We start from the raw sequence: 26,321 nt of genomic DNA, 5'->3' as shown, positions 1-26,321 counted from the left end.
ATTTCTTGTGTTCAATTTGTATCTAGAGCTTGAAGTGATGCAGAACCAGCTGTCTTCAAACCAAAAGGCAATCTGTTAAAATATACGTCTGTTGATCGAATAAAAATCCTGTCAAAACCTTATTAGCTTCATCCAATTAAATGTGATAATATGCTGATATTAAGTCAATGGTTGTAAAGTAATGTTTCCGTCTAAATTTTCTCAGCAGTTCCTCAATAGGAGGGGCTTGGTCATATTCCTGCACGAGCTGTTGATTTATGATTCTTGCATCGAAACAAACACGTATACTGACATTAGGTTTCTCTATGATTACTAGCGGATTCTGAAATGGCGTAGGAGTTTTAGATATCATACCATTATTCTCCATCTCCTTAATTACTTCCCTGACCTTAGGATAAAATATTTCCGCTACTGCGTAAGGCCGCTGCTTAAATGGTTCCCAGCTGTTAACTTTTAATTCATATTGATAATTTGGAGTTTCGCCCGGTCTTGATCCAAATACAGTACTGTCTTATGGTGGCCTAAAATTCCTTTCATTTTCGATTTGCCTCAATCCTCTATCAGAGCTCTAACATTGTCACCGAAATCTGGCAAGTCGTTCTCCTTCTCTAATGCAAAATTCATTTCTTCAAATTCTTCTAAAATAGCTTCTTGATTTTGATGCCAATTTTCAAATGTGCCCTCCACCGAATGTTCTGTCAACCAAATTCTTCCTTCTCCCATGACGTTTGGTGATTGATTCAACTGGACTTCTGACTGATAATTACTGAGATTACATTTTATTACATTTTTCTCCATATCGATGACTGCTTTAAATTCTTTGAAAAATCACTCTCTATAATCATGTTAAACACAATTTGGCTCGTAATAATGAATGGGTGAGACATGGTATCCTTTTCAACTTCAACATCCACATATGCTTGGTTTTTGCATGTCGTGACTCTATCTGGTATGGTGCCTCGAATCTTAACTGGCGCTATAGGAATAATTTTTAGCTGGCACTTCTTCTGCAATTGATTGACTAAACTTGAGGGATTACATTAACGCTGGCTCCAGTATCTACCAAACATCTAATCTTCAAATTGACAACTTTAACATAAATAAACGGTAGTTTATTGACTTCATTACTAACAAATTTATCCTTATCCTCCACAAGGTATTCCGATCTAGCTATCCAAGAATCAATGGTTGCGATTGCCCACCCATCCTCGTCCTGATCATTACATCTTGAAATAAATCTATCTCGTCGTTCTACATCTGAGCTTTTTTAGCTCCATTTCCTTCTGTTGAAAACCGCGGAGCGTTTACATTTGGGGAGTCCAATAAATAAAATCCCTAAGTCCGTTTTTTCAACTTTTCAGGAAATGAAGTACAAAGTTTCAAACTTACACAAAATCTATATGTTTCACTTCTGCAATCCAGTTTTCTGTTATATGGAAATATACATATCAGCTATTATTTAAAATAACTAAAAACTCTTATTAGTAGTGAAATATAGTTCATAAAATGCAAAATACACTCATGGACTTAATGATTTTTGGTCTGTATAATGTTTTCCTGTTAATTTTTGGGCTTCAAATGTCACTCGTACTCATCCTCATCACCCATTTCATCAGAACTATCAAGACTGGAGTCAGTAGTTTGAAAGACACCGCTATAAAACAATCTGTCACTTACTGGCACATACTGGAGCATGTGTTTTAAGTACTTCACCTTTCCCTCCTTCAATGGCAAGTACGTTCTGTACTTCTCCTTGGGTCTCGAATTCAGCAGGATATTCTCAGATACACCAAATCTATACAGAGACACCTCCTTAAAGCCTGTTCCGTTGGTCTCTTCAGATAATTGCATCTTTCCCCCGTCTTGGAAAACGACACGACGACATTTCGATATACTTGGCAAACTGGGCTTTAATATGCCCCTGTATATTTCCTGATAGTGTAGGACAGGAATGACTCTTACCTCTTTCCTAGGATCTTCAGAACTACCTGTGAGGGATTTTTGTACAAACACAACATTAAAGGGGTTCTTCTTCTTACAATCCTTTATCATTTTCACATACTTTTCACGACCATAAACTGTTTCAGACTTTTTCTTATATCGCTCGATTGCTCCAAAATCTGAATCAATAGGCATCATACTGTGTCCTGGTACAGGATACACTATTGTTATTTTATCAAAAATCCTCTTAACACATAGCTGATCAAAGTAACAAAAGAGATACCTATTCTTGTTTTGTGAGAATGCATTATCACAAAAAGAACAACATTCCTTTCTGTTGACTTGTAAACATTAATGTAATTCACAAGACAGGTTATTACTTCATCAGGGCCCTTTGCAGCAAAATGTTCTGCATACATGTACATAACGGCTTTCTTTGCCTTTATATTATGAATTCCAAATATGTGAATCCACAACTGACGGCGATAATATTCATCTTGCACATTTGTGACAGGTAAGGGGAAATTCTTCTAGTAATCGAAGCAAATGGCAAGAGTATCTAGAGAGTCATCGTTTATCGAAGCACTGAGTTGCTGAAAAAAGTTTCTGCATTTCTCTGGTACTGCTCGAAGCACTTCACCAGATTTTCTTCAGTTCCATCAGTTCCATCATTTTTGGATAATTTAGCTGCATCAATGTCTATTTTGTATCTTGTGCAGATATTACACATATCTTTTCTAGGCAGACCAAACGATATATTAAACTCAGTCGTAAAAACCCGCCGGAAGATTTCGTATGATATGACATTGTCTTTATGTTCTTGATTGTAAGCTTTATGAAGCTTTGAAGTCTTCATTTCTGGGTCCAAGAACTTCCTCAGCCTATTGTCTGATCGTGTGTAGTGTGATTCTCTACAGGGAAGATTGTCAATAAAATTTCTAACTTTCTCTAGTGTCTCCTCACTTGTTCTCCGATGATGTTAGTGCTTTCCTCTCATGTCTATTACACTGTTATCTGGTTTCTGCACTTTTGCTACCAGACGATACCAAAAAGAGCAGTAAATGCAGAGAGGCACAATGAAATTGTTTGATTGTTGTCTACAGTTACAGAATATCTGAAAACTCGCCTAGGACGGGAAGGAATATCAGAAACCATTGGACGATGTCTTTTCGGTTCAATTAACTGCAGACAGCCTTGTAAATATATGTTCTGCTCCGTGTGTGATTGCAGACTGTTAAATCTGTTGTACAACTTTTTCCTGTGAAGCACTGATAATTTACTGGCACACTTGCACCGGCATGGAGGAATGTTCCCATCACCCTTCTTTCACCCTTTGGGTTACTGGCTATTTTCCTATTTTGTTTCCAGTTTTTCCATCAAGCTTTCTTTTCTTGCCCACTTTCACGTTCTTAACACTTTGAAAATTAACACTGTCGTTATATTCTCCTCCTGTAATGGCGTTCCTGTTCATTCCATCTGCAGTAACTGATGATCTATAATCAACATTGGCTGTTACAGATTTCTTGCTTCGTTGATGAATAGGACTCTCATTCTCTGCAACAAAAGACACAAGAATGTTTAAGCGTAAATACCACGAAGGATAACCCCTTAGTTTTGAATTATGCCAAATGAACTTGTGGAGGTAAATGCTATATTGCTAAGTGAATTTTCTTTACTGACCTGGTAAATTATCATCCTCTCTTTCTGCAGAAAATATAATACATCTCTTCTAACATGACTGATGCCTGGCTGTTTCCTGTTTCAGTGTACAAGATACCCTCTTTTCTCAAGCCACTCTCTTCCTTATTTACATTGTCTTCTTTTAACTGAATAACGGTGGATATTTTGGCTTGCTCTGTAGTCTCTCGCACAGATTCATTGTCGTGTTCTTTGGAGGTGTCCTCAAGGTCCATCCATATTCTCTCTGAACATTAAACCGAAAGATGAAATATGTTTGTATACAGATACTTTTATAGTCTAAACTTTCAGTTAAACAATATGAAGCGGAATAAAGCAATACTATGAGTTTCTTGTACATACCTATTTCATCTGCACCTAACACGTACTTCGACATCTTCCTCACTACACATGGGAATGTTACAAACACACTACTAAGCAATATTTTTCCTCTGACTTGATTGTTGAGCAATAAATGAAGTTGGCAGTGTGTATTTGTTGACAACAATATCTAGGATGGGAAGAGGGAAATGTTGGATTTATTTCAACGGATTTGGTGGACTTAAGGATTTCCTTCGTTGCCTTGGGTGGACTTGGGGATTTATTTTGCTGCATTGAGTGGACTTACTGATTTCTTTGGACTCACGGATTTCTTAAATTTAATTACTAGAAAGTACGAATTATACTTATGCGAGTTACATAGACTTAGGGTTATTTATCGTTGAAACTGATAGGAGATTTGAAAGGAGCGGGAAATTTTGGTCCGGATACATGCATTATCTCCATTTGTCAAAAAATGGACTTAGTGATTTTATTTATTGGACTCTCCATTTAAGCCTCTGGATTATTCTCTTTGTCGCTGAGCCTGGTACTCATAACTTTCAGCTCAATGCCTCCTATCTCTATTTCCTTGCTGAATTGCATTTTTCCTTTTGTCTAACGATACTCGTTTCGTGGCCAAATCCTCGACATATTTCCCTGACTCATTTCTCCGTGGTTGGATATCCGTTCCGTCATCTTCTTCCCTTCTTGGCCTGCCTCTTCCATCACCTGGTCTATTATACGCTGTGTAAGATCGTTTCATGTCTCCAAATCCTCTGTACCTATATCTGTATCCCTGCCTTCTCTTTCCTCCATAGTCCAGATTATAGTTAGATCCACGACCTCTTACCATTCATTCTTCCATTTCCAAAAGACTGACCTCTCCAATTTCTACCTTGGTATCCCCCATGATACTCTCTGTTCTTATTATCGTGATTCCTATTATCGTAAGTGTTAGTTCCCTGAGTCTTCCTTGCAGATATGTAATCATCTTACTTAAATCAACTGTGTGGACTAATTCAATATTCCTCTTTCTTGGATAGCATACGTTCGATGCCTGGTCTAATTGCCTTAACAATACTTCTGCGTCTACAGCTGTCTTAACGTTAGCGGCTATCAATGTCCTTCGTTCGTCTACTGGTAATTGGTTTTCAGTCTTGTTATTAATTCTTCTTCTTCTGGCGGCGGGACTGTCCAATTTGCAAAATTAGAAAAGCTGCCCACTGAAAAAATCAGCCCATTTCCGATCCTCCTTCAAGAAATCCTGAAGAGGCGCAACAAGAGTTGCAGGTACTGTACTCTGGTATTTGCGTGAATAAAGCTCAACTCTAAGGCCCTGTTGAACTTCCTGTACTGAGAACTTTTGCAAAAATGCTCGCCCGAATCCTTCCTAGTCCTCAAAACAGTACTTGAAAGCTTTGAAACAGATCAATGGTTGTCCGTAAAGAAAACATTCTACCGTCCTTAATTGCTGCCTGGGTGTATTCTGTGATCCTGAATATACTCTGATATTTCTTTAAGGGAAATTTTTAGCGTTATCTCGTGTCCACCTGTGAACTATCTTGGCTTTCCCACTAAAAACCTCATTAATTTAAAGTACGGAAATGATCCCATACCTTGTGGTGTCGAAGTTCGTTCCTCAAATGGCTGATTTTTGGTCTCAGGTAAACGTGTATGATCCACTCAATTTCCCAAGCCTACACTGCTAGAAAGACTCATTAATCGCATTAGCAGTTCACCTTTGGTCTCTTGTAGTTTTAACATTTCCACATCTTTTAATCCCTTGATTTGTCCTATCTCTTGTTTCACTTATTTCATTAGCTCATCATGGAAGTCCACCATCACTTCAGTCTTTGACATTTGTGTGCCCATTCACTTATCTGCTTACATACTTCACTTCCTTCAGCTCGAAGATCTGCCACTATTCCATTTATTTCTTCCAATATTTCCTTTCTGTTATCGGCGAACTCTTCTTTGACCTGGTCTACCATCTTATTGACTTCCCAATGAACATTATCTCTCAATTGTAGTAACCGGCACTAAATTTATTAGCAATATTAAGAAATGATTCCTGCGTTTCCTTCTGTAACTTCGTAACTTGAGCATCCGTCAGTGTAATTACTTCTTCCATATCGATCATCTTATCCTTAACAGAATCCACGCCTTTTTGTTGGTCCTGTTCTTTAGTTTACGATTGAATTAATTTTTCAGATAACCTGGTATCAATCTATGCTACTGGCGTAGGAACTTTATCTATTTTCTCTTCTAACTTGTCACTACGAGTTCTAGCTTCTATTCGTACATTTCCTATTTGTTTCTCTAATCTCGGAGCATTTCTATCATAAACTATGGTTATTTCTGTCGATGATCCTTATATTTTCCATCTGGTCTCTAATTTCTTTAAATTGTTCGTTATCGTTAATTTCTTTCAACTGCTCACCATTCGTGTATTAACCTTTTCTAATTGTTCCCTTACACCTTCCTTAACTTCCTCAAATTGTTCGTTATTTTGTGCAATTACTTGTTCTATTTGCTCTTTCACCTCTGCATTACCCTTCAAAAATTGTTCGTTAACACCTTTAAACTGTTCGCTTCCCTAAGTTGTTCATTAACCCAGATCTGCCCAAATATTTTTTTGCTTGAATTTGAAGATTAATGGTATATAAATGGCCTATAGGTTGTGCGATGATCCCCAATGTTAAGTATTTCAGGACCAGTTACGTTGCATGGACAGGAGGGGGTGTCCTATAAAAAGGACAGTGGGCAAAAGGGGTATGATAATAAGAAAAGTGTGTATGTCATTCTAATGTTATATAATATTCTTAATTCGAATCTGATACAAGCAGTCTGATTACAGAATCAATTGTTAGAGGTTGAACTGAAGGGAATACGGTAAAATGTAAGACTTCAAATGACCTTGGTGCCTCTACACGGCATGCTGGTACTTCTCAAAACACTTCACATGTCTCGTTATGTTGCACTTTTTGCACCTCATAGACGCTTAATTTTTTTTTGCTTGGGGCTTTACGTCGCACCGACACAGATAGGTCTTATGGCGACGATGGGATAGGAAAGGCCTAGGAGTTGGAAGGAAGCGGCCGTGGCCTTAATTAAGGTACATCCCCAGCATTTGCCTGGTGTGAAAATGGGAAACCACGGAAAACCATCTTCAGGGCTGCCGACAGTGGGATTCGAACCTACTATCTCCCGGATGCAAGCTCACAGCCGCACGCCTCTACGCGCACGGCCAACTCGCCCGGTAGACGCTTATTTGTCGCATACCATGCACCTTGTTTGCTTCCCTTGAGATTCAATCATGTGATCTACGTGGTCATATCGGGAATTAGCATTTCTTAGTGGCTATGGACGACTGCGCGTTTTTGCAGTTTCGGGTTCCAAATCATCTGTTGCCCATACGTATGCAGTTTTAGAAGACATGGTCAATTTCAGATGGTTTTCCTCAGTAATGTCGTAGTTGGAAGTGTTATTTACAATTTCTTCATCTACTACATCGTCTTGTTCATGGTACATCATTTCAGCATCAGCACGTAACTGTGATCCAGGAAAATGTTTCTCGTTCATATCGCCATCTTCACCGGATTCCTCATCAGTAACGATGTCATCCATGGAACTAGGTGGTAACACAGCAACAGATTACACATTGCAGTCTGATTCTTCCTCCAGAATTGACAAAATATCGTTCAGAGACAAGCTAGAATAGAGGAAAAACAAACTATGTAATAGTACCCCTTATGCCCAATCAATCTATCTATCTTTATATATATATATATAAATGTCATTGTATGTATGTATGTATGTATGTATGTATGTATGTATGTATGTATGTATGTATGTATGTACGTACGTATGTAATACATCTCCTCCTAAACCACTGGAGCGATTTACACCAAACTTGGTACACTTACGACTTAGTATCAGGAGACAAACCGCGTGGGGATAAGGCATCCCAAGTACCCTTAGGGGCGGGGAGCGAGGGGGTAACATTTAAAAATATTCGAAAATGGTGTCGAATCCATACTTTTCAGGGTCGCAAGGATGAATAGTGACACTCCGGAATTTTTCAAAGTCCAAATTCAGCCCCCTTTGGGGTGGGAGGCGAGGGGGAGTGATATATCACAATAATCGAAAATAGTGTCGAATCCATCCTTTTCGGGGTCGCTGAGATGAATAGTGACACTCCGGATGTTTTTGACAAACCGTGTTGGGGTAAGACACCCGAAGTACCCTTAGGGGCAGGGGGTGGAGGGGGGTCACATTTAAAAATATTCGAAAATGGTGTCAAATCCATACTTTTCGAGGTCGCTGGAATGAATAGTGACACTCCGGAATTTTTAAAAGTATAAATTCAGCCCCCTTTTGCTTGGGGGCGAGGGGGGAGTGATATATCAAAATAAGAGAAAATAATGGCAAATCCATCCTTTTCGGGGTCGCTGAGATGAATAGTGACACTCCGGATTTTTTTGACAAACGGCGCTGGGGCAAGACACCCGAAGTACCCTTAGGGGCGGGGTGGCGAGGGGGTTTCGTATAAAAATATACGAAAATAGTGTCGAATATGTAAATTTTCGGATTCGCTGAGGTGGATAGTGATACTCCGGGATTTTTCCAAGTCCAAATTCTGCCCCTTTTGCTTGGGGGCGAGGGGGGAGTGATATATCAAAATAATAGTAATTAACGTCGAATCCATCCTTTTCGTGGTCGCTGAGATGAACAGTGACACACCGGAATTTTTTGACAAACCGCGTTGGGGTAAGACACCCGAAGTACCCTTAGGGGGAGACGGGGTGACATTTAAAAATATTCGAAAATAGTGTCCAATCCATACTTTTCGGGGTCACTGAGATGAATAGTGACACTCTGGAATTTTTTAAGTCCAAGTTCAGCCCCCTTTGGGGTGGGAGGCGAGGGGGTGGGACAAGAAAATTATCGAAAATATTGTCGAATCCATACTTTTCGGGGTCGCCAAGATTAATAGTGGCATTCCGGAATTTTTTAAAGTCCATGTTCTGCCCCCTTTTTGGGGTGAGTGCGAGGGGGAGTGATATATCAAAATAACCGAAAACGGTGTCGAATCCATGCTTTCCGGTGTCGCTGAGATGAATATTGACACTCCGGATTTCTTTTGACAAACCGCGTGGGGGTAAGACACCGGAAGTACCCTTAGGGGCCGGGGGGAGGCGAGTAGGTCACATATAAAAATATACGAAAATAGTGTCGAATATATCGTTTTCGGATTCGCTGAGATGGATAGTGATACTCCGGAATTTTTCCAAGTCCAAATTCAGCCCCCTTTTGCTTGGGGGCGAGGGGGAGTGATATATCAAAATAAGAAAAAATAATGTCGAATCCATCCTTTTCGAGGTCGCTGAGATGAATAGAGACACTCCGGATTTCTTTTGACAAACCGCGTGGGTAGGACACCCCACGTACGCATAAGGGCGTGGGGGGCCACATTTAAAAATATTCGAAAATGGTGTCGAATCCATACTTTTCGGGGTCGCTGGGGGTGAATAGTGATACTCCGGAATTTTTCAAAGTCCAAATTCAGCCCCCTTTGGGGTGGGGGCGAGGGGGAGTGATATATCAAAATAATAGGAACTAATATCGAATCCATCCTTTTCGGGGTCGCTGAGATGAATAGAGACACTCCGGATTTTTTGATAACCCGCGTTCGGGTAAGGCAACTGAAGTACCCTTAGGGTTGGGGGGGGGCGAGAGGGTGACATTTAAAAATATTCGAAAATAGTGTCCAATACATACTTTTCGGGGTCGCTGAGATGGGTACTGACACTACGGAATTTTTTAAAGGCCAAATACAGCCCCCTTTTGGGTGAGGGGCAAAGGGGAGTGAAATATCAAAATAATCGAAAATAGTGTCGAATCCATCCATTTCGGGGTCGCTGAGATGAATAGTAACACTCCGGATTTCTTTGACAAACCGCGTGGGGTAGGACACCCCACGTATGCATAGGGGTGTGGGGGGCGAGGGGGTGACATAAAATATTCGACAATATTGTCGAATCCATACTTTTCGCGGTCGCTGAGATGAATACTGACACTCCGGAATATTTTAAAGTCCAAACCGCGTGGGGTAAGATACCTCATGAACCCTTAGGGGCGGGCGGTCCTGGGTGTCACATTTAAAAATATTCGAAAATGGTGTCGAATCCATACTTTTCGGGGACGCTGGGATGAATAGTGACACTCCGGCAAATTTTCAAAGTTAAAATTCAGCCCCGTTTGGGGTGGGGGGAAGGGGGAGTGATATATCAAAATAATAGAAAATAATGTCGAATCCATCCTTTTCGGGGTCGCTGAGATGAATAGTAACACTCCGGATTTTTTTGACAACCCGTGTTCGGGTAAGAAACCCGAAATACCCTTACGGTCGGGGGGGGGCGAGGGGGTGACATTTAAAAATATTCAAAAATAGTGTCCAATCCATACTTTTCGGGGTCGCTGAGATGAATACTGACAGTCCGAAATTTTTTAAAGGCCAAATTCAGACCCCTTTGTGGTGGGGGGCAAAGGGGTGTGAGATATCAAAATAATCGAAAATAGTGTCGAATCAGTACTTTTTACGGTCACTGAGAAGAATAGTGACATTCTGGAATTTCTTAAAGTCGAAGTTCTGCCCCGTTTGGGGTGGGGGCGAGGGGGGAGTGATAAATCAAAATAACCGAAAATGGGGTCGAATCCATCCTTTACGGGGTCGCTGAGATGAATATGGACACTCCGGATTTCTTTTGACAAACCGCGTGGGGGTAAGACACCACCACGTACCCACTGAGGCGAGGGGGGTCAAATAAAATATTTGAAAATGTCGCTGAGATGATTAGTGACACTCTGGAAGATTTTAAAGTCCAAGTTCAGCACCCTTTGGGGTGGGGGCGTGGGGGGAGTGATATAAGAAATTGTCGAAAATAGTGTCGAATCCATACTCTTCGGGGTCGCCAAGATTAATTGTGACACTGCGGATTTTGTAAAGTACATGTTCAGCCCCCTTTTGGGTGGGGGCGAGGGTGAAGTGATATATCAAAATGCCGAAAATAGTGTCGAATCCACCCTTTCCGGGGTCGATGAGGTGAATGGATTTGTTTTGACAAGCCACTTGGGGGTAGGACGCCCATGTACCCGTTGGGAAGCGGGGGTGAGGGGGTGATATATACATTTTCGAAAATAGTGTCGAATACATAGTTTTCGGATTCGCCAAGGTAATATTGGCACTCCGGAATTTTGTAAAATCCACGTTCATCCCCCTCTGGGGTGGGGGGCGAGATTTATCCAAATGACCAAAAATAGTGCCGAATCCATACTTTTCGTGGTGGCTGAGATGAATGGTGAGACTCCGGATTTTTTGTAAGTGATACATAACAATTGTCGAAAATAATGTCGAATCCACATTTTTCGTGGTCACAGAGATGAATAGCGGCACTCCGAATTTTTAGTATCATCAGACAAACCACGTGGGAGTTAGACACCCCACCTACCCTTAGGGGTAGGGGGCGAGGGGGTGAGATACAAAAATCATCAAAAGTAGTGTTGAGTCTATACTTTTCGCTGTCGCTGAGATGAATTGTGACACGCCGGAAATTTTTAATGTCCAATTTTAGCCTCTTTCGGGGTGGGGAAACAATGGGGGAATGATATATAAAAATAATCGAAAATTGTGTCGAATCCATATATTTCTATTCTTTTTTTGCTAATTTGCTTTACGTTGTACCGACACAAATATGTCTTACGGCGACGATGGGATAGGAAATGCCTAGGAATTGGAAGGAAGCGGTCGTGGCCTTAATTAAGGTACAGCCATACATTTTGAGGTCGTTGAGATGAATAATCACACTCCGGTTGTCGTTGTTCAGCCCCTATCGGCATGGATATTAGAAGGGGTGGAAAGAAAAATGTTCAAATTGACCAAAAATACGGATGTATTTTTCATCCACCATAGCCCTTATACAAAACTGGTACACGTATGACTTGCTATCTGAAAAAAATACTGTTGGGGTAAAACACCTCTAGCACACCTACGGGAAATGGCGAAATATAAAAATGAACGATTTTTTACTGATATTAATGTCGAATACGTTCTTTACAAGTCACAGAGTTGATCTGTTGAGTTGATCTATGACACTCTGGATGGTTAAGTCATATTTCAGCCGCAATCACTTGAGAGGGGGTGAACATGAATAAAAATATAACGGATATTATGGACGTGCTGTATGTGGGTATGTTCCAGAATTGCTCTCAACGAAACTTGGTACACTTATGACTTACCATCTTAGAAAAAATACTATGGAGATGAAAAATCACAGCCTCCGCTGGGGTGTGTTGAATGAGAAGGGATGACGTGCAAAAATGATGGAAAATAACCGATATTAATGTCGAATGACGGTGTTTATGTGTCTCGTATACGAACTGTGACGCTCTTGATACCGTTTAAGTCCACGTTCAGTATTCATTGAGACAGGAGATGAGAAGGGCTTAAAGGTATATAGTATAAAATGACGAGATTAGTGTTGAATACACTGCTTTTGGGGTCACTAGGCTGATTGTGACAGTCTCAGTGACTGCCGAAATCGTGTACATCATTATGTACGGTGCGACTGGTAAATGCATATAATTATTACTTTTATTTTTTGGAAAGAATCAAATACTTCCCAGTCAATTCTACCTTCCACAAGGACAAGTTTTTACTCGAAAATTAAATCATCTAAAACTTGAATTCAGATACATCTAAATAACTCTAAAACTATATAATAGGTCGTAAAATCAACATCTCAAAAAGAATTCAAAAAGCATTCACTTCACACGTATCTAACTGGTAATACAAATACTAAAGGTAAACATTCAAAAACTATCCGAGCAACGCCGGGTACTACAGCTAGTGTCCTATAAAGAGGACACTCAAATATAAATATAAATCACATAGCGAGTTATTCGCCACCAAGAATAGGGAGTTCATATATTCATTACGTGTACCTTGACCAACACATCACACCAATTGGATTATAAATATCAACAAAAGGTACTGTGTAACTTACCTTTCATTCTTTTGGGGCATGAGCTCTTCCATGATGCCAAAGTCTGGTTGTTATAAAGCTATCAACTATGTGCAGAAACTTCCTTAATCTGCTTGAAGCCAAAAGAAATGAGAGTGTATATCTTTAGTGTGCTACCAACATAACAATTAGCACCAATTTTTTCCCGACGGCTTAGGCAGTAGTAAAAGACCGTGGGTATGCCTTCTGTCCTTAAAGTAGGACAGTGGGCAGATCTGGGTTTATGTCATCCATTGTATCCCCCATAAGTTCGGTCATCAGACCCTTCATCACCTCTACATCAAACATAATTTTCTCTGAGAAAACGGGCTTCTCCTCTGTCCTAATGGTGCATTAATTTCGAAGGATGATTTAATATAGTGTTTCACCAAATAATACTACGTAATTTACTTCCAGCTTCTTTACTTTTATGTTAAATTAATCAATCCAAACCTAGGCAAACAACTCTGCCATTTAGAAGCTCTCCCTACCTCATCTTACATTTGCCAAAGTTACAGAACAAACACCGAAAGAAATCGCGAAACATAATGAACATGGGCCCCAAAGTAATTTAAAAGCCGAACAAACGAATATCGCGACACTACCATTGGGCTTTGGAATTACTACGTACTTCACATACAGTACATGCCAGTATACAAAGACATGCCCTCAGCACTACGGCGAGGACGACATAAACAATGGCTATACCGTCGTAAACTGACATCATATAATTTGTTACTGCCATTTTTCACAAAACGTGACCGAGATCATCTCACCATTCCACAAAATACCACGAATATCATTTAACTACTGCCCCTGGCTAAGTTTATTTGAAGAATAAACTGGAGTATTTTAACCTCGATTAGATTTAACACAATCCCTCAATTCACTGGGATTACCTACTAAGTGACTGTCATGAGTCTTATGCCCACAATGTTGGTACTCATGTTCTGTTCTCATTCATATCCAGAAAATAAAATTTCATTTACAGGTTACTTATTAAAATATCTATAAAAAAATCGTGAAACCCAAAATTTACGATTTTCCGAAATTTTCCCAAATTTCTATCATCACCCTAAATGACTCGGTTCTACATACTGGACAAGAACATGCGAGCCCCACGTCACGGGCGACAACTCAACCATCTACCCTTCCAGCTTTTGAAACATGGCGCCGGCAAAATCCCAAAGACGTATGAGTGTTATACCTAGAAATTTCTTCGAGTAAAAATAACCAATCTTAGATTACTAAGCAGGAAGTATAAGTGAGAAGAAAAAATAAAAAGATATGAATGAGAACTTTTGTTGCAAACAAATTTATTTAAAAAAATGAAAAAACTTTGGCAAAGCAAGACATGAAAAAAAATTGAAAATGAACAAAACCTCGCTATACAAATTTTCGTCACTCACGCATTAGGTCAACTGAAACCCTTACTAATGTTTTCATATTATAAAACTGATCAGATAGACTTATTTTTTATTCCAAGTAAGCAGCAATGCTTTCATTTATTCAAGTTCACAAGTCGGCTTAATTTCAAATTAATTCAATTTTACACATACATTTACTAACAAAAAACAACAATCTTCTGTCGTAAACTACAAATCCAAATAAATGCATTTTAAGTGGTTGAAATACATTATAACTTAAATTCATTCTGACAACTTCGTTATAAGAAATATCGCCAACATCAATTTAATTAACTCACCCATTTCATTACCACATACAGGGTCTCATTATTACCCTTTAACATCTTCCAAAAATATCATTGACCTAGGATTTTTTTTTTTGCTAGTTGCTTTACGTCGCACCGACACCGATAGGTATTGTGGCGACGATGGGACAGGGAGCTAGGAGTGGGACGGAAGCGGCCGTGGCCTTAATTAAGGTACAGCCCCAGCATTGGCCTGGTGTGAAAATGGGAAACCACGGAAAACCATTTTCAGGGATGCCGAAAGTGGTGTTCGAACCTACAATCTCCCGAATACTGGATACTGGCCGCACTTAAGCGACTGCAGCTATCGAGCTCGGTCCTAGGATATTTACCTCAACTTCATTTTGAATGACATTTCAATCCAGTTCAACTACAGTTCTTCTATACATGAGTTGTTTAATTGATATTGCATCATTATTTTTCCTCGTGGCTTTATATCTCCCATCTACAAACAACTAACGTGAAAAACGATTTCGGACCGATGAGTAAGTTCGGACACGACTACTGTAGAATATCATTCTGATTTTTTGCTTAAAAACATTAACACCACACATACATAATCAGCTGTTATATTTCAATAAATAAAAACAACCTCGTAGCGAAGAGCCCTACAACTAACACAAAGTACCCAAAATCTAATATCTACACTGTGTCTACTGCAGTACGACAGAACCTTTGCTTCAAAACATTACAACCACCTGAAATTAAATCCATCAATAAAATGCACTGCAACCACTAACCAGAATTTGCGTTGCCAAAATGTACAATAAAACAATTCACATATGCCAACAAATAAAATTCATCTATCAATAATAACCATCAGGAAATACCATGTCCATTGACCTGATCGAGAGTCGAAGTGAAGACCATCAGGATTGTGACATTACAGTGACCTAAAATCCCTACCATTAATTGAAGTATTGCAAATAATATTAAATCTTTAAATCTCTATGTGCCGTTACCTAAGTATTCAATCTGAATTAAATAATAAATGGCATCGTAATTATCCCTTGACAACATTATTTCAACGGGGTTAATTCTTTAACACGAAACGCAGAGCAGTGGAAAAATCTTATCTTGAAACTCGAGCTCATTTATTATCTTCACGCCTTCAGCGGCATACCTGTCAGATGAACCAATATCTCCGTGTCCTCGGCAATTCATATAATTCCTCTGAAATCTTACTCAACATAACTTAGCCACCAATGGCTTATGAACTCAATCGTTTATTGCATTCGGCATTTCAAAATTCACAACTTCTAGCATATCATCCATATATCCACTGGTTTGAATCTCACCAGGATTTACTTTATCCTACTTCGAGAACACTGGGATTAATTTCCACTTTAGCAATTTATTGCTGGGCTGAGTTGCTCAGACGGTTGAGGCGCTGGCCTTCTGATCCCAACTTGGCAGGTTCAATCCTGGCTCAGTCCGGTGGTATTTGAAGGTGCTCAAATACGACAGTCTCGTGTCGATAGCACTGGACACGTGGTGTAGGGGTAGCGTGCCTGCCTCTCGCTCGGAGGCCTCGGGTTCGATTCCCGGCCAGATAAGGGATTTTCCCCTCGACCTTGAGCCACACCCGTTGCAACGCGGAAACAATCCAAATACCAATAAATACAAAACGAAGTTTGAGGCGTAGATCGCGACTAGGGAAAGCCTAAATGCAAACAGCGTTGAACTGGAAACGAGCCTCTTGTCAAATAATAGTAAGAGAATAAATCTATAAGTTATAACATTCAAAATACAAGGATGAAGTAATTAATCAAATCATGAAAAAAGGTAGAGGGAAAGAAAATTAATGCCAATAAAAAGAATAAAGAACGAGTACATACAGAAGCAGTCAAGGCCGAGTTGTTTGCACAACATTATTCCGTGAGCATCGAGCCTCAAAATTTTTTTTTGACATACGGCGGGCTCACTCAGCTAAGTACAATACCTTTTCAAAAGGTACCAGTATTTATATATTTCAAATGGCGCAACAGATCAAAAAGAGGTCGTTCTTTCCAACGAGTATATTCCATGTCATTTCCACTCAACAACGTTCAGACACCATCCTCATTAATAACAATCACCACAGATCTTTCAACTCCGACACATCAAGGAGAAAAACCCCGAGTTGAAAAGAAATAAAATACGCAGGATTTCAGTACGGGATAAACGAGAAATGACTCTGGACCAAGGAGATAATATATAACAAAAGGGGAAAATCCAAAGCATGCGCATAGCCTAAATGAACGAAACATGAAACATGGCGGCCCTATACGTAAATGAGCTGCCAAGACAGGTGCGAAGGCAAAAGAAATAGCACCATACGAAAATACACGAATAAAATACTGAAACAAGATCAAAACAAATTCAACTGATTGATACGTCTTTGTTACACTCCCCTCTCATACTAACACTCGTGCATACATTCAGACACAGCCGGGATCGGCAAGCAATACGAGCAGCAGCGTCAGTTAAATGACGAACTCAAATTAATATAACATGACCCCAAGGCCACAAACGAGGTCTCAGTTATTCAAGAAGTTGCGTGCACATGTCAAACGAATTCAGCTATGGGATCAGAGAAATCCCGCAGTCATGCACAAACCCATCAAGGTGCGCACTTCGTACGACACGAGTGGAAGCTCGCGCCGACACAAAGGGCAAACAGCCATAAGATGGCGAATTGCTTAAAAATGCAGCGCACATACAGAGTAGTAATATGAGACCGTACTATCAACATATCATAATCTCAATAAACACAAGAAAAAACATGCGGTCCGTTCATAATGCGTAGCGAACAACACATATCAATCACCTGTATATCACTGAACAGATATTACGAAATAATACCGATACCTGGAGTATATTAACAGTCAAAGAATGAAGACGGATGGTAGTACAGGGTATGTTTGAAGCGTTTAAAGACTTTTCTGTACGTCAAAAACGCTACTCCGATATGCTTGGAGTCCATTTTTATATTCTTCTCTCAATGCAAAAAGCAACAATTCGAGTCAAAGGGATAAAATTAACATCTCGTCGGAAAGATACGACCATCAGTGCCTAACATCGAGAGAGCTGCCCTCTCTAGTACAATCATGGAAGTTGTCAAGTCATCCAAGGTGAGGCCGGAAAAGGCCATTAGCAATAACCGAACAGTAATATTTAGGAATTTGCCATGCAGATATGGCTAATCATCACACTGCCCCCTTTTTAAAATGTGTCTTTTCTTGCTGGTCAGATAAGGAGACAAATTATAAAGTGAGGTTCAAAACCTTAAACCGTAAGTGCACGCACCATTAAATACTATGGATCTAAAATATAACTAAAACCAGAAATATACAGGATTACACACGATTACAACTGTGAGTTAAGACAATGCACAATAGAATGCAGTCCACCTCGATCTGAGGTTCGTACACTCTTGAATAATATCCCGCTGAATCAATCAGTCCGTTTTACATAATTCGTTCAATACGTTCGTTCAATTAGGAGTCAGATAACCAAGGATGACATCTTAAGCAACAATAACATCGTCACGTACTCAAGAGTACTCGGAATTTGTTTCGTCCCATCTTCAATGAGCTACAGCAATATTCCCTTCCTTCCTTCTTTAATTTCTTTTATTTCCCTGAAAAGGAAGAAAACTTTGGAACACTGGTAATAGCTCAACATGCAAGATAAACATATGTTAGCATCAAAGATATAATGGGATATACATAAGGTTTTACGTGCATCGTTGATGGTAAGGCTTCAGTAAAGACACATGAGCCTTGGATATCCTCTTACTCGTAAGATCCTCCAGTTCAACAGTAACAGGTCCTAGGAATTTCACAATTCTCTTGGGATTGGACGATTTTTTGCAAAGTTATCCCGCGATTTGGTTCGCCGCCAAGCTCATGGGAAATATTTTTACATCGACCAGATCTCCAACTTTCAGAGTGACTTTTCTCCTCCCTAGGTTGAATCTTTTTGCCACGCGGTCGCGGGCTTCCTTCCATTTTGCCTCGACATTCATGTTCCATGACGACTCGGAGAGATATCCGATGTCCCACTTCAACTGGAGCGGATCAGCAAGACTTCTCCCAAGAAACAAAGCAGCTGGCGTGTGGTGGTGAGATTCATGCACAGCGTTGTTGAAGGCTAAAACAAAAAATGCCAAATTATCATCCCAACTGCGCTAATCAGACAGGATTTTAGATTACGGTGGTATCTTTCCACATGAGACGGCTTGGGGTAGTGAGGGCTCAGAAAAACATGCTTCACTCCCAACCCGAAACACAGGTGACGAAATTTATTGCAGCTGAAGGTAGACACATTGTCCGAGACTAAGACCTTTGGGGGCCCATAAACTCCAAAAATGTGCCGGGATAGAATGTAGACGGCGCTGCTCGAGTTTATTTTGCGGACCGGGAACAACCAAACGAATTTAGAAAAGGCATAAACAATGGATAGGATCCCAACGTTATGGTTTTTGGATTTCATGAGAGGACAAAGTAATCAACAAATAACTTTTCCCCAGGGTACGACGCAACATCAATTGAATGGAGCCTAATTTGAGAGGTTTTCGCATGTCTGCACCGTTGGCAAACGTCGCAGTTCCTCACATACTCTAATACATCCTTTTTGAGATTTGGCCAAAAAAGTCACGAGAGAGTGGATGTAAGGTTTTTTACTGACCTAGATGGGCGCCCAGGTAAGAATTATGAAAATAGTGCAACATCATGGATCTTAATTTAACACGAACAAACATTTTGTCTTCATTTCTACTGTTACGACGAACCAACAACACGTTTGATCCAAATGACTTGTCTCGAAAAGACCCATCAGCGATTCCTTTCATCAGTTCCAAACACTCAGTCTTCCTTTTGGTGCACGGAAATGTCCGTGAAAGACCGAGGATAATTTTGAAGGATATTAACACATTCAGTCAGATGGTAGTTTTCCTCGGACTCGACCTCACAATCTTTGACCCCGTCGAACATTCGCGACAAACAATCGGCCAAAACATTCTCTTTTCCACGAACGTGCACAACTGTGAATTTATAGGCTGATAGCCGGAGGATCCACCTAGCAGTCCTGCGAAGTCGCTTTACGTTCGCGCTCATCCACGATAGGGCTTGATTATCCGTATGGAAAAAGAAATGACGGTGCTCCAAAAACGAACGGAATTTCTCAACACCTAAAACCTAGGCTAGGCATTCCTTTTCGTAAATAGAATATCGTAATTCAACACAATGCAACAACTTGCTGAAATACGCAATTGGGACCAATTTTACGTCATCAGCGGATTGATTTAGTACAGCCGAAACAGCGAGGTCGCTAGAATCACACTGCAGGACAAAGTCTCGGGAGAAATCAGGACTGTGGAGGACAGGGGCTTGGCAAAGGGCATTCTTCAGTTGATCGAAAGCATGGGTTTGGGCTTCGCCCCAGACGAAACGGCAATTTTTCCTTTTCAGAAGATTTAAGGGGCCGAAATTTGGGAAAAGTTTTAGATGAAACGGCTGTAGAAACCGACCATACCTAGGAACCTTCTCACACCGCGAACGGTTTTGGGCCAAGGAAACTCTTTAATGGATTTGACCCTGTCGGGGTTTACAGCGATTCCGGAATCGGATATGATATGACCAAGGAAATTCAAACGCTTGGAGCAAAGAGACACCTTTTTGGGGTTTATAGTGAAACCGTACTTGCGCAAACGACCAAGAACCTCTCTGAGATGAGCAAGGTGCTCGTCAAAACTTGGAGAAAATATGAGAAGATTGTCAAGGAAGTTAAAAACACAAGAAAATTTCAGATCTCCAAGGATCGAATCCATTATGCAGCTAAGCGCTTGTCCACCAGTGGTGTAGTCATCAATACCTTCCCCTACTCCCTGGGTTCTTCTGAAAATTTCTTGTTTTAGACAACAGTCCGTATCAGACAACCCAAACCGCTGTTTAATGCGAATAGCAAAGTCGTCCCAGGATTGAGTGTTAGCTTTGATTAACCTGAACCATTTCAACGCTGGCTCTTCTAGCATCGCAGGAATGACAGGAATGAATAGGTCAAGGGATAAGGAGCTGCATTCGGCGATATCTTCAACGCTTTCAAGAAATTCAATAACACTGGAGCTATTTCCTTACCCAGAAAAGTTCAATTTCAATTTCCTGACGATATCGACAACGGGTTTAATATTTGTGGTACGGTCACTAACGGGTCTAGAATTGGGGAAACTGGGTCCACACGGTTCTCAGCGAGGGTACAATTCCTACAGGTAGTTACATTCCTACCGAAAAAAACTTACCACTATCGCTACCAGATATGAGCTATGCATTAACATCATCAAGATTTTGCCTCTTTTCTTTTTCTAGGTTGGATATTTCCCCAGTTAAAACTTCGCTTTCGTTGCTCATGTCTAAAACTTTCTGACTTTCCACATTCAAAGCAAAATTTTAACGACAGCAAAGACCATAAACATGCAAATGGTCATAAGAATACATAAATTACCAGCAATACCCAGGATTAAATTCAGAACATAATGGCATCATAGGACTAAATCGAGGGACAATTAGGAATGATTTAATATACCCAACATAAATCATCATTTCCAGTTCTACCTCGTCCGACCCTTTTTCGGAGGGTATCCTAGACGAGCCTCGCATCTGCTACCATTTGAGCCACACCCCTTGCGGAAATAATCCCAGTACCAATAAATACAAAGCGAAGGTTGAGGCGTAGGTCGCGACAAGGAAAAGCCTAAATGCAAACAGCCTTGAACTGGAAACGAGCCTCCTGACCAATAATAGTAAGAGACTAAATCCATAAGTAATAACATTCAAAATACATGAAATAATGTCTTATTCAAATCATGAAATGAAAGTAGAGGGAAACGAAATTAATCCAATAAAAAGTTTAAAGAACGGGTACATACATAAGCAGTCAAGGCCGAGTTGTTGCAAAACATTCCGTGAGCATCAAGTCACAAAATATTTCGACATTCGGCGGGCTCACTCAGTTAAGTACAATACCTTTTCAAAAGTTGCCAGTATTTATATATCTCAAATGGCGCAACAGATCAAAAAAAGAGATCATTCTTTCCAACGAGTATATTCCATATCATTTCCGCTCAACAACGTTCAGACACCACCCTCATTAATAACAATCACCACAGATCTCACGACTCCCACACATCAAGGAGAAAAAACCCGAGATGAAAAGAATTAAAATACGTAGGATTTCAGTATGCGATAAAAGAGAAATGACGCTGCACCAAGGAGATAATATATAACAAAAGGGGAAAATCCCTGGCATGCGCATAGCCAAATGAACGAAACATAAAACATTGCGGCCCTATAGATAAATGAGCGGCCAAGACAGGTGCGAAGGCAAAAGAAATAGCACCATACGAATATACACGAATAAAATACTGAAACAAGATCAAAATAAAAATTCAACTGATTGATACGTCTTTGTTACACTAACCTCTCATACTAACACTTGTGCACACAACCAGACACAGCCGGGATCGGCAAGCAATACGAAGAGCAGCGTCAGTTAAATGACGAACTGAAATTCATATAACATGACCCCAAGACCACAAACGAGGTCTCATTTATTCCAGAAGTTGCGTGCACAGGTCAAACGAATTCAGCTGTGGGATCAGAGAAATCCCGCAGTCATGCACAAACCCATCAAGGTTCGCACTTCGTACGACACGAGTGGAAGCTCGCACCGACACAAAGGGCAAACAGTCTTCAGATGGCGAATTACATAAAAATGCAGCGCACAAACAGAGTAGTAATATGAGACCGTACCATCAACATATCAATCACAATAACCACAAGAAAAACATGCAGTCCATTCATACTGCGGAGCGAGAAACAGATATCAATCACCTATATATCACTGAACAAATATTACGAAAGAATATCCATACCTAGAGTATATTAACAGTTAAAGAAAGAGAAGGATGGTAATACAGCGTAAGTTTGAAGCGTTTAAAGAAATTTCTGAAAGTTAAAAACGCTACTCCGATATGCGTGGAGTCCATTTTTATATTCTTTTCTCAAAGCAAAAACCAACGATTCGAGTCAAGGAGATAAAATTAACATCCCGTCGGAAAGGTTCGACCATCAGTGCCCAACATCGAAGGAGCTGCCCTCTCTAGTACAATCATGGAAGTTGTAAAATCAACCAAGGTGAGGCCAGAAGAGGCAATTAGCAATAACCGAACAGTAATATTTAGGAATTTGAGATGCAGATATGGCTCAACCTGAGGGCTGGTTCGAGGTCCACTCAGCCTACCTGATTAGAATTGAGGAGCTATCTGACGGTGAGATTGCGGTCCCGGTCTCGATAGCCCAGAATAACTGCCGAGAGGATGCGTCGTACTGATAACACGGCCCCTCGTAATCTGCAGCCCTTCGGGCTGGGCAGAGGTCGCTCGGCAGTCCAAAGCCCGTTCAATGGCGTTAGGTGCCAAGGGGTTCGGTTTAGCAATTTAATATTTATTCAGTCAAGGATTGCTCAGGTCCGCTTTCTTCCGACGGCGATCACACATGCACGTCCGAACCGTTGCAACGTTAACACAGAGTGTCTTCTTCCCCGCTTGGCGTTCTTCCGTCCGCATTCCCTCTGCCACAGCATCTGGGGAATCTCCTGACCAGTGTCACCATATCCTGTTTCCAGTAGCCACATAAATTCAATTCAGGAGCTAACCAGGATATTTCAGCTTAATTTATCTAACAATGTAGAGGTCTTACCAATCTTTTATAATATCTTCTTGTGGACATCAGGTAATAATACAGCGCGATCCCATTGGTGCCCTGCTACTGCATCTCTTCGGTCTTCGCGCGCTCCCTTGCAATTTGCTGGTTCAAAAGACCTGCCAACTTAATTTTGGATAGCTCTGTCACCTAACTCTTACACTTCTCTCTCTAGAGTGGAAGATTTCATTGCTTGCGTCCTTGTGCAATACCCGCCAATCTAGACATGTGTGCTATTAGACTTATAAATTTAACAGCATGGATTACAACATGCATCCGGCCTCCCATACAGACTTTGCCTCATGTAGTATTACCTCTGAGGAATTTTTACAATCATTTGCCTATGACATGAACCAATTTGGTTCACTATATATATCAGATTAGTGCGTACATTTCAAATTTCGTACTCGTGCTTGTTTTCGACTTCTATATTACATATTTTAATCAGTTCTGCAAGCAATATTCAAAACAGATTAAGTAATTAATGCATCAACACTTTCGGCAACGAAACAGTTGAAAGGGCGCATGCATTTACCAAGAAACACTTGGAAATCATACCGGGATCAGTCAAAGAGCTAGAAATATGTGGATTGCTTCTTGGGGGACGTGAATTATGAACTGAAAGATTTTCCATAAAACCTTGGATAATGATGCTCTACCAGAATGTTTAACACCGCTCCTGTCGCATCCGTAGATGTAGGGAGATCTTTCTGCACACTGAAGGTAGTCTTAACAGACAAAAGCCACAGAATTAAAACAGAAAACATGGAATAGGCTAATGAAGTGCACTGCCAAGCAAAGAATAAGCACATGTATATGATCATGCAAATCATGCATCTGTTATAAAATGTTAATAATTCTTGTAACACAAAATAAAGAGCGTATAACATCCATAAATCCTACTTATTTCCAATAAATGCACCAAAGACGAAAATGTGTACTTTTTTAGGATAAAAATAAGAGCAACTTCCGCACGGCTAAATTGGTGTCATAGGAAACATTTCTACCCTTTTGCAAGTTGACTCTGATATCCACACTGTGGCGTAATAAACATCTCAAGCGAAAAATTATACTCAGTACTTCCAAAATATTATTGCTATTAGGTGAGACGAAAGGGTTTGCAAATTATATTCATCTAAAACAACTTTAAGTGGTAAATACAAATATATTTTAAAATACAATATATTTATTTGTTAGGTCTAATTACAACATAAGCCAATAAAATGCATGATCAGCTTGTGTACATGGAACATTCACCAAACTAAATATGTGGCAAAGTTCTTGACTCCTTACTGAAATGGTGACTACTTTTTATGTATCTTATGTATCTTATTTTCTATTCTACTTAGCATCTGGGTGGAGTATTCATCCTGAGGATAGGTTGGATATTTAAAGTTATTATTATTATTTGCGAGTTCTTCAAATGTTCGATTTTTACAAACTACCACCGTTTTCATTTGATAAATTCTGCAGTCAGAGCTTTGGTTAGATCATTTTCTTTATCATTATTTAGGACAGCATGGTCCTGCGATCGGATAGCTTGCCATAAAACATAACAGCAGTGAGGCTTACCGTCAGTGTGAGGGATCAAGGGCAATTTTAAGGTCCAAGACTGGATATTTTAGAGCATTACTCAGGGTTTTCCTTCGCCTTTAGCATGTATGCTTTGGAACATGTTACACGCGTGCGTTCCAGGGTGAAAGCAGCAGGACTCCTAACGTGTATGTAACAGAGAGTGTTTGGTTAAAGTAGATTTCTGGCTAAAGCCCTTGCCACATATGTTGCAGGTATAGCGCTTCTCTCCTGTATGGGTCCTCAGATGTGTGGTTAGAGTGGACTTGTGCCTAACAGCTTTCCCACACACTTCACAGGAGAATGGCATCTCACCTGTATGTGTCAGCATGTGTTTGGTTAATGTGCTTTGAATGCCAAAGCCCTTCCCACACGTATCGCAAATATAAGGCCTCTCACGTGTATGAGTCCTCAGGTGTTCTCTTAGGTGGCTCTTGCCGCTAAAGGCCTTCTCACATATATTGCACGAATATCGCGTCTCGCCTGTATGCGTCAGTATATGTGTAGTCAAATAGGCTCTCCTTTTGAAGGCCTTCCCACAAGTATTACAAGAAAATGGCGTCTCTCCTGTATGCGTCCGCAAGTGTATGTTCACAGAGACTTTCTGGCTAAAGGCCTTCCCACAAATGTAACAGGAATAATGCTTCTCCTTTTTATGCGTCCACATGTGCCTGCTCGAATGCGAGTAATTCCGGAATGTTTTCAGACAAATTGAGCACTGAAATTTCTTGTCATCAGTGTGCGATCCCATGTGCATTGTCAGCTTGCTCCGGTTTGTAATGCATTTTTGGCAATTTTCGCTCTTGTCGAGGAAGTGATCTACGTGGATCATGACGTGTTCAGACAGGCTGCTTTCGCTACTGAACAGCTTTCCGCAGTGACCGCAGATGAAGGGACGAACCTCTATGTGTCGCTCGAGTTGTCGTCCGCCGTGCCAAGGTGGATGATCTGTGTAGCTCACTTCCGGGCTCAATCTACAGTGACAAAAATTGAAACCATGTGACCAATAGTTCAACAGTTAACCCCGCGACAAGTCTCACACAGAGGAAACGATACTAAACATTTCACTCACTGATATCCCATGCAGAGAGTTCGTTACTAATGACCATCACTTTTTGTAGGTGAACATCATCTTCACTGGAATTCAGAGTGTAGTCGTCAGTTTCAAAAGCACATGCTTGTTACGAGATGGTGTTACGCCTTTTCTCTCGAATGCCTAACGTCACAATATAAAGGGCAATAATCTTCTGACAATTTAGTAATGTACGAGATCATGGATTACCTCATTTAAAGAAT

General features: G+C 40.4%; 1 protein-coding gene across 2 annotated transcripts in view; it reads right to left on the bottom strand.

The window, feature by feature from the left end:
* Positions 1 to 24,651: 24,651 nt before the first annotated feature.
* Positions 24,652 to 26,321, bottom strand: part of LOC136874994 (zinc finger protein 570) — a 60,829-nt gene continuing 59,159 nt past the window's right edge. For both annotated transcript variants that reach the window (XM_067148706.2, XM_067148704.2), the window contains exon 4: positions 24,652 to 25,999. In XM_067148706.2, the coding sequence (XP_067004807.2) occupies positions 25,168 to 25,999 (832 nt within the window). In that variant the 3' untranslated portion in view covers positions 24,652 to 25,167. The remainder of the gene's footprint in view (positions 26,000 to 26,321) is intronic.

Source organism: Anabrus simplex, chromosome 5, assembly GCF_040414725.1.
Source record: "Anabrus simplex isolate iqAnaSimp1 chromosome 5, ASM4041472v1, whole genome shotgun sequence".
NCBI classification, from domain to species: domain Eukaryota; kingdom Metazoa; phylum Arthropoda; class Insecta; order Orthoptera; family Tettigoniidae; genus Anabrus; species Anabrus simplex.
This window is presented reverse-complemented; position numbering and strand designations above follow the sequence as displayed.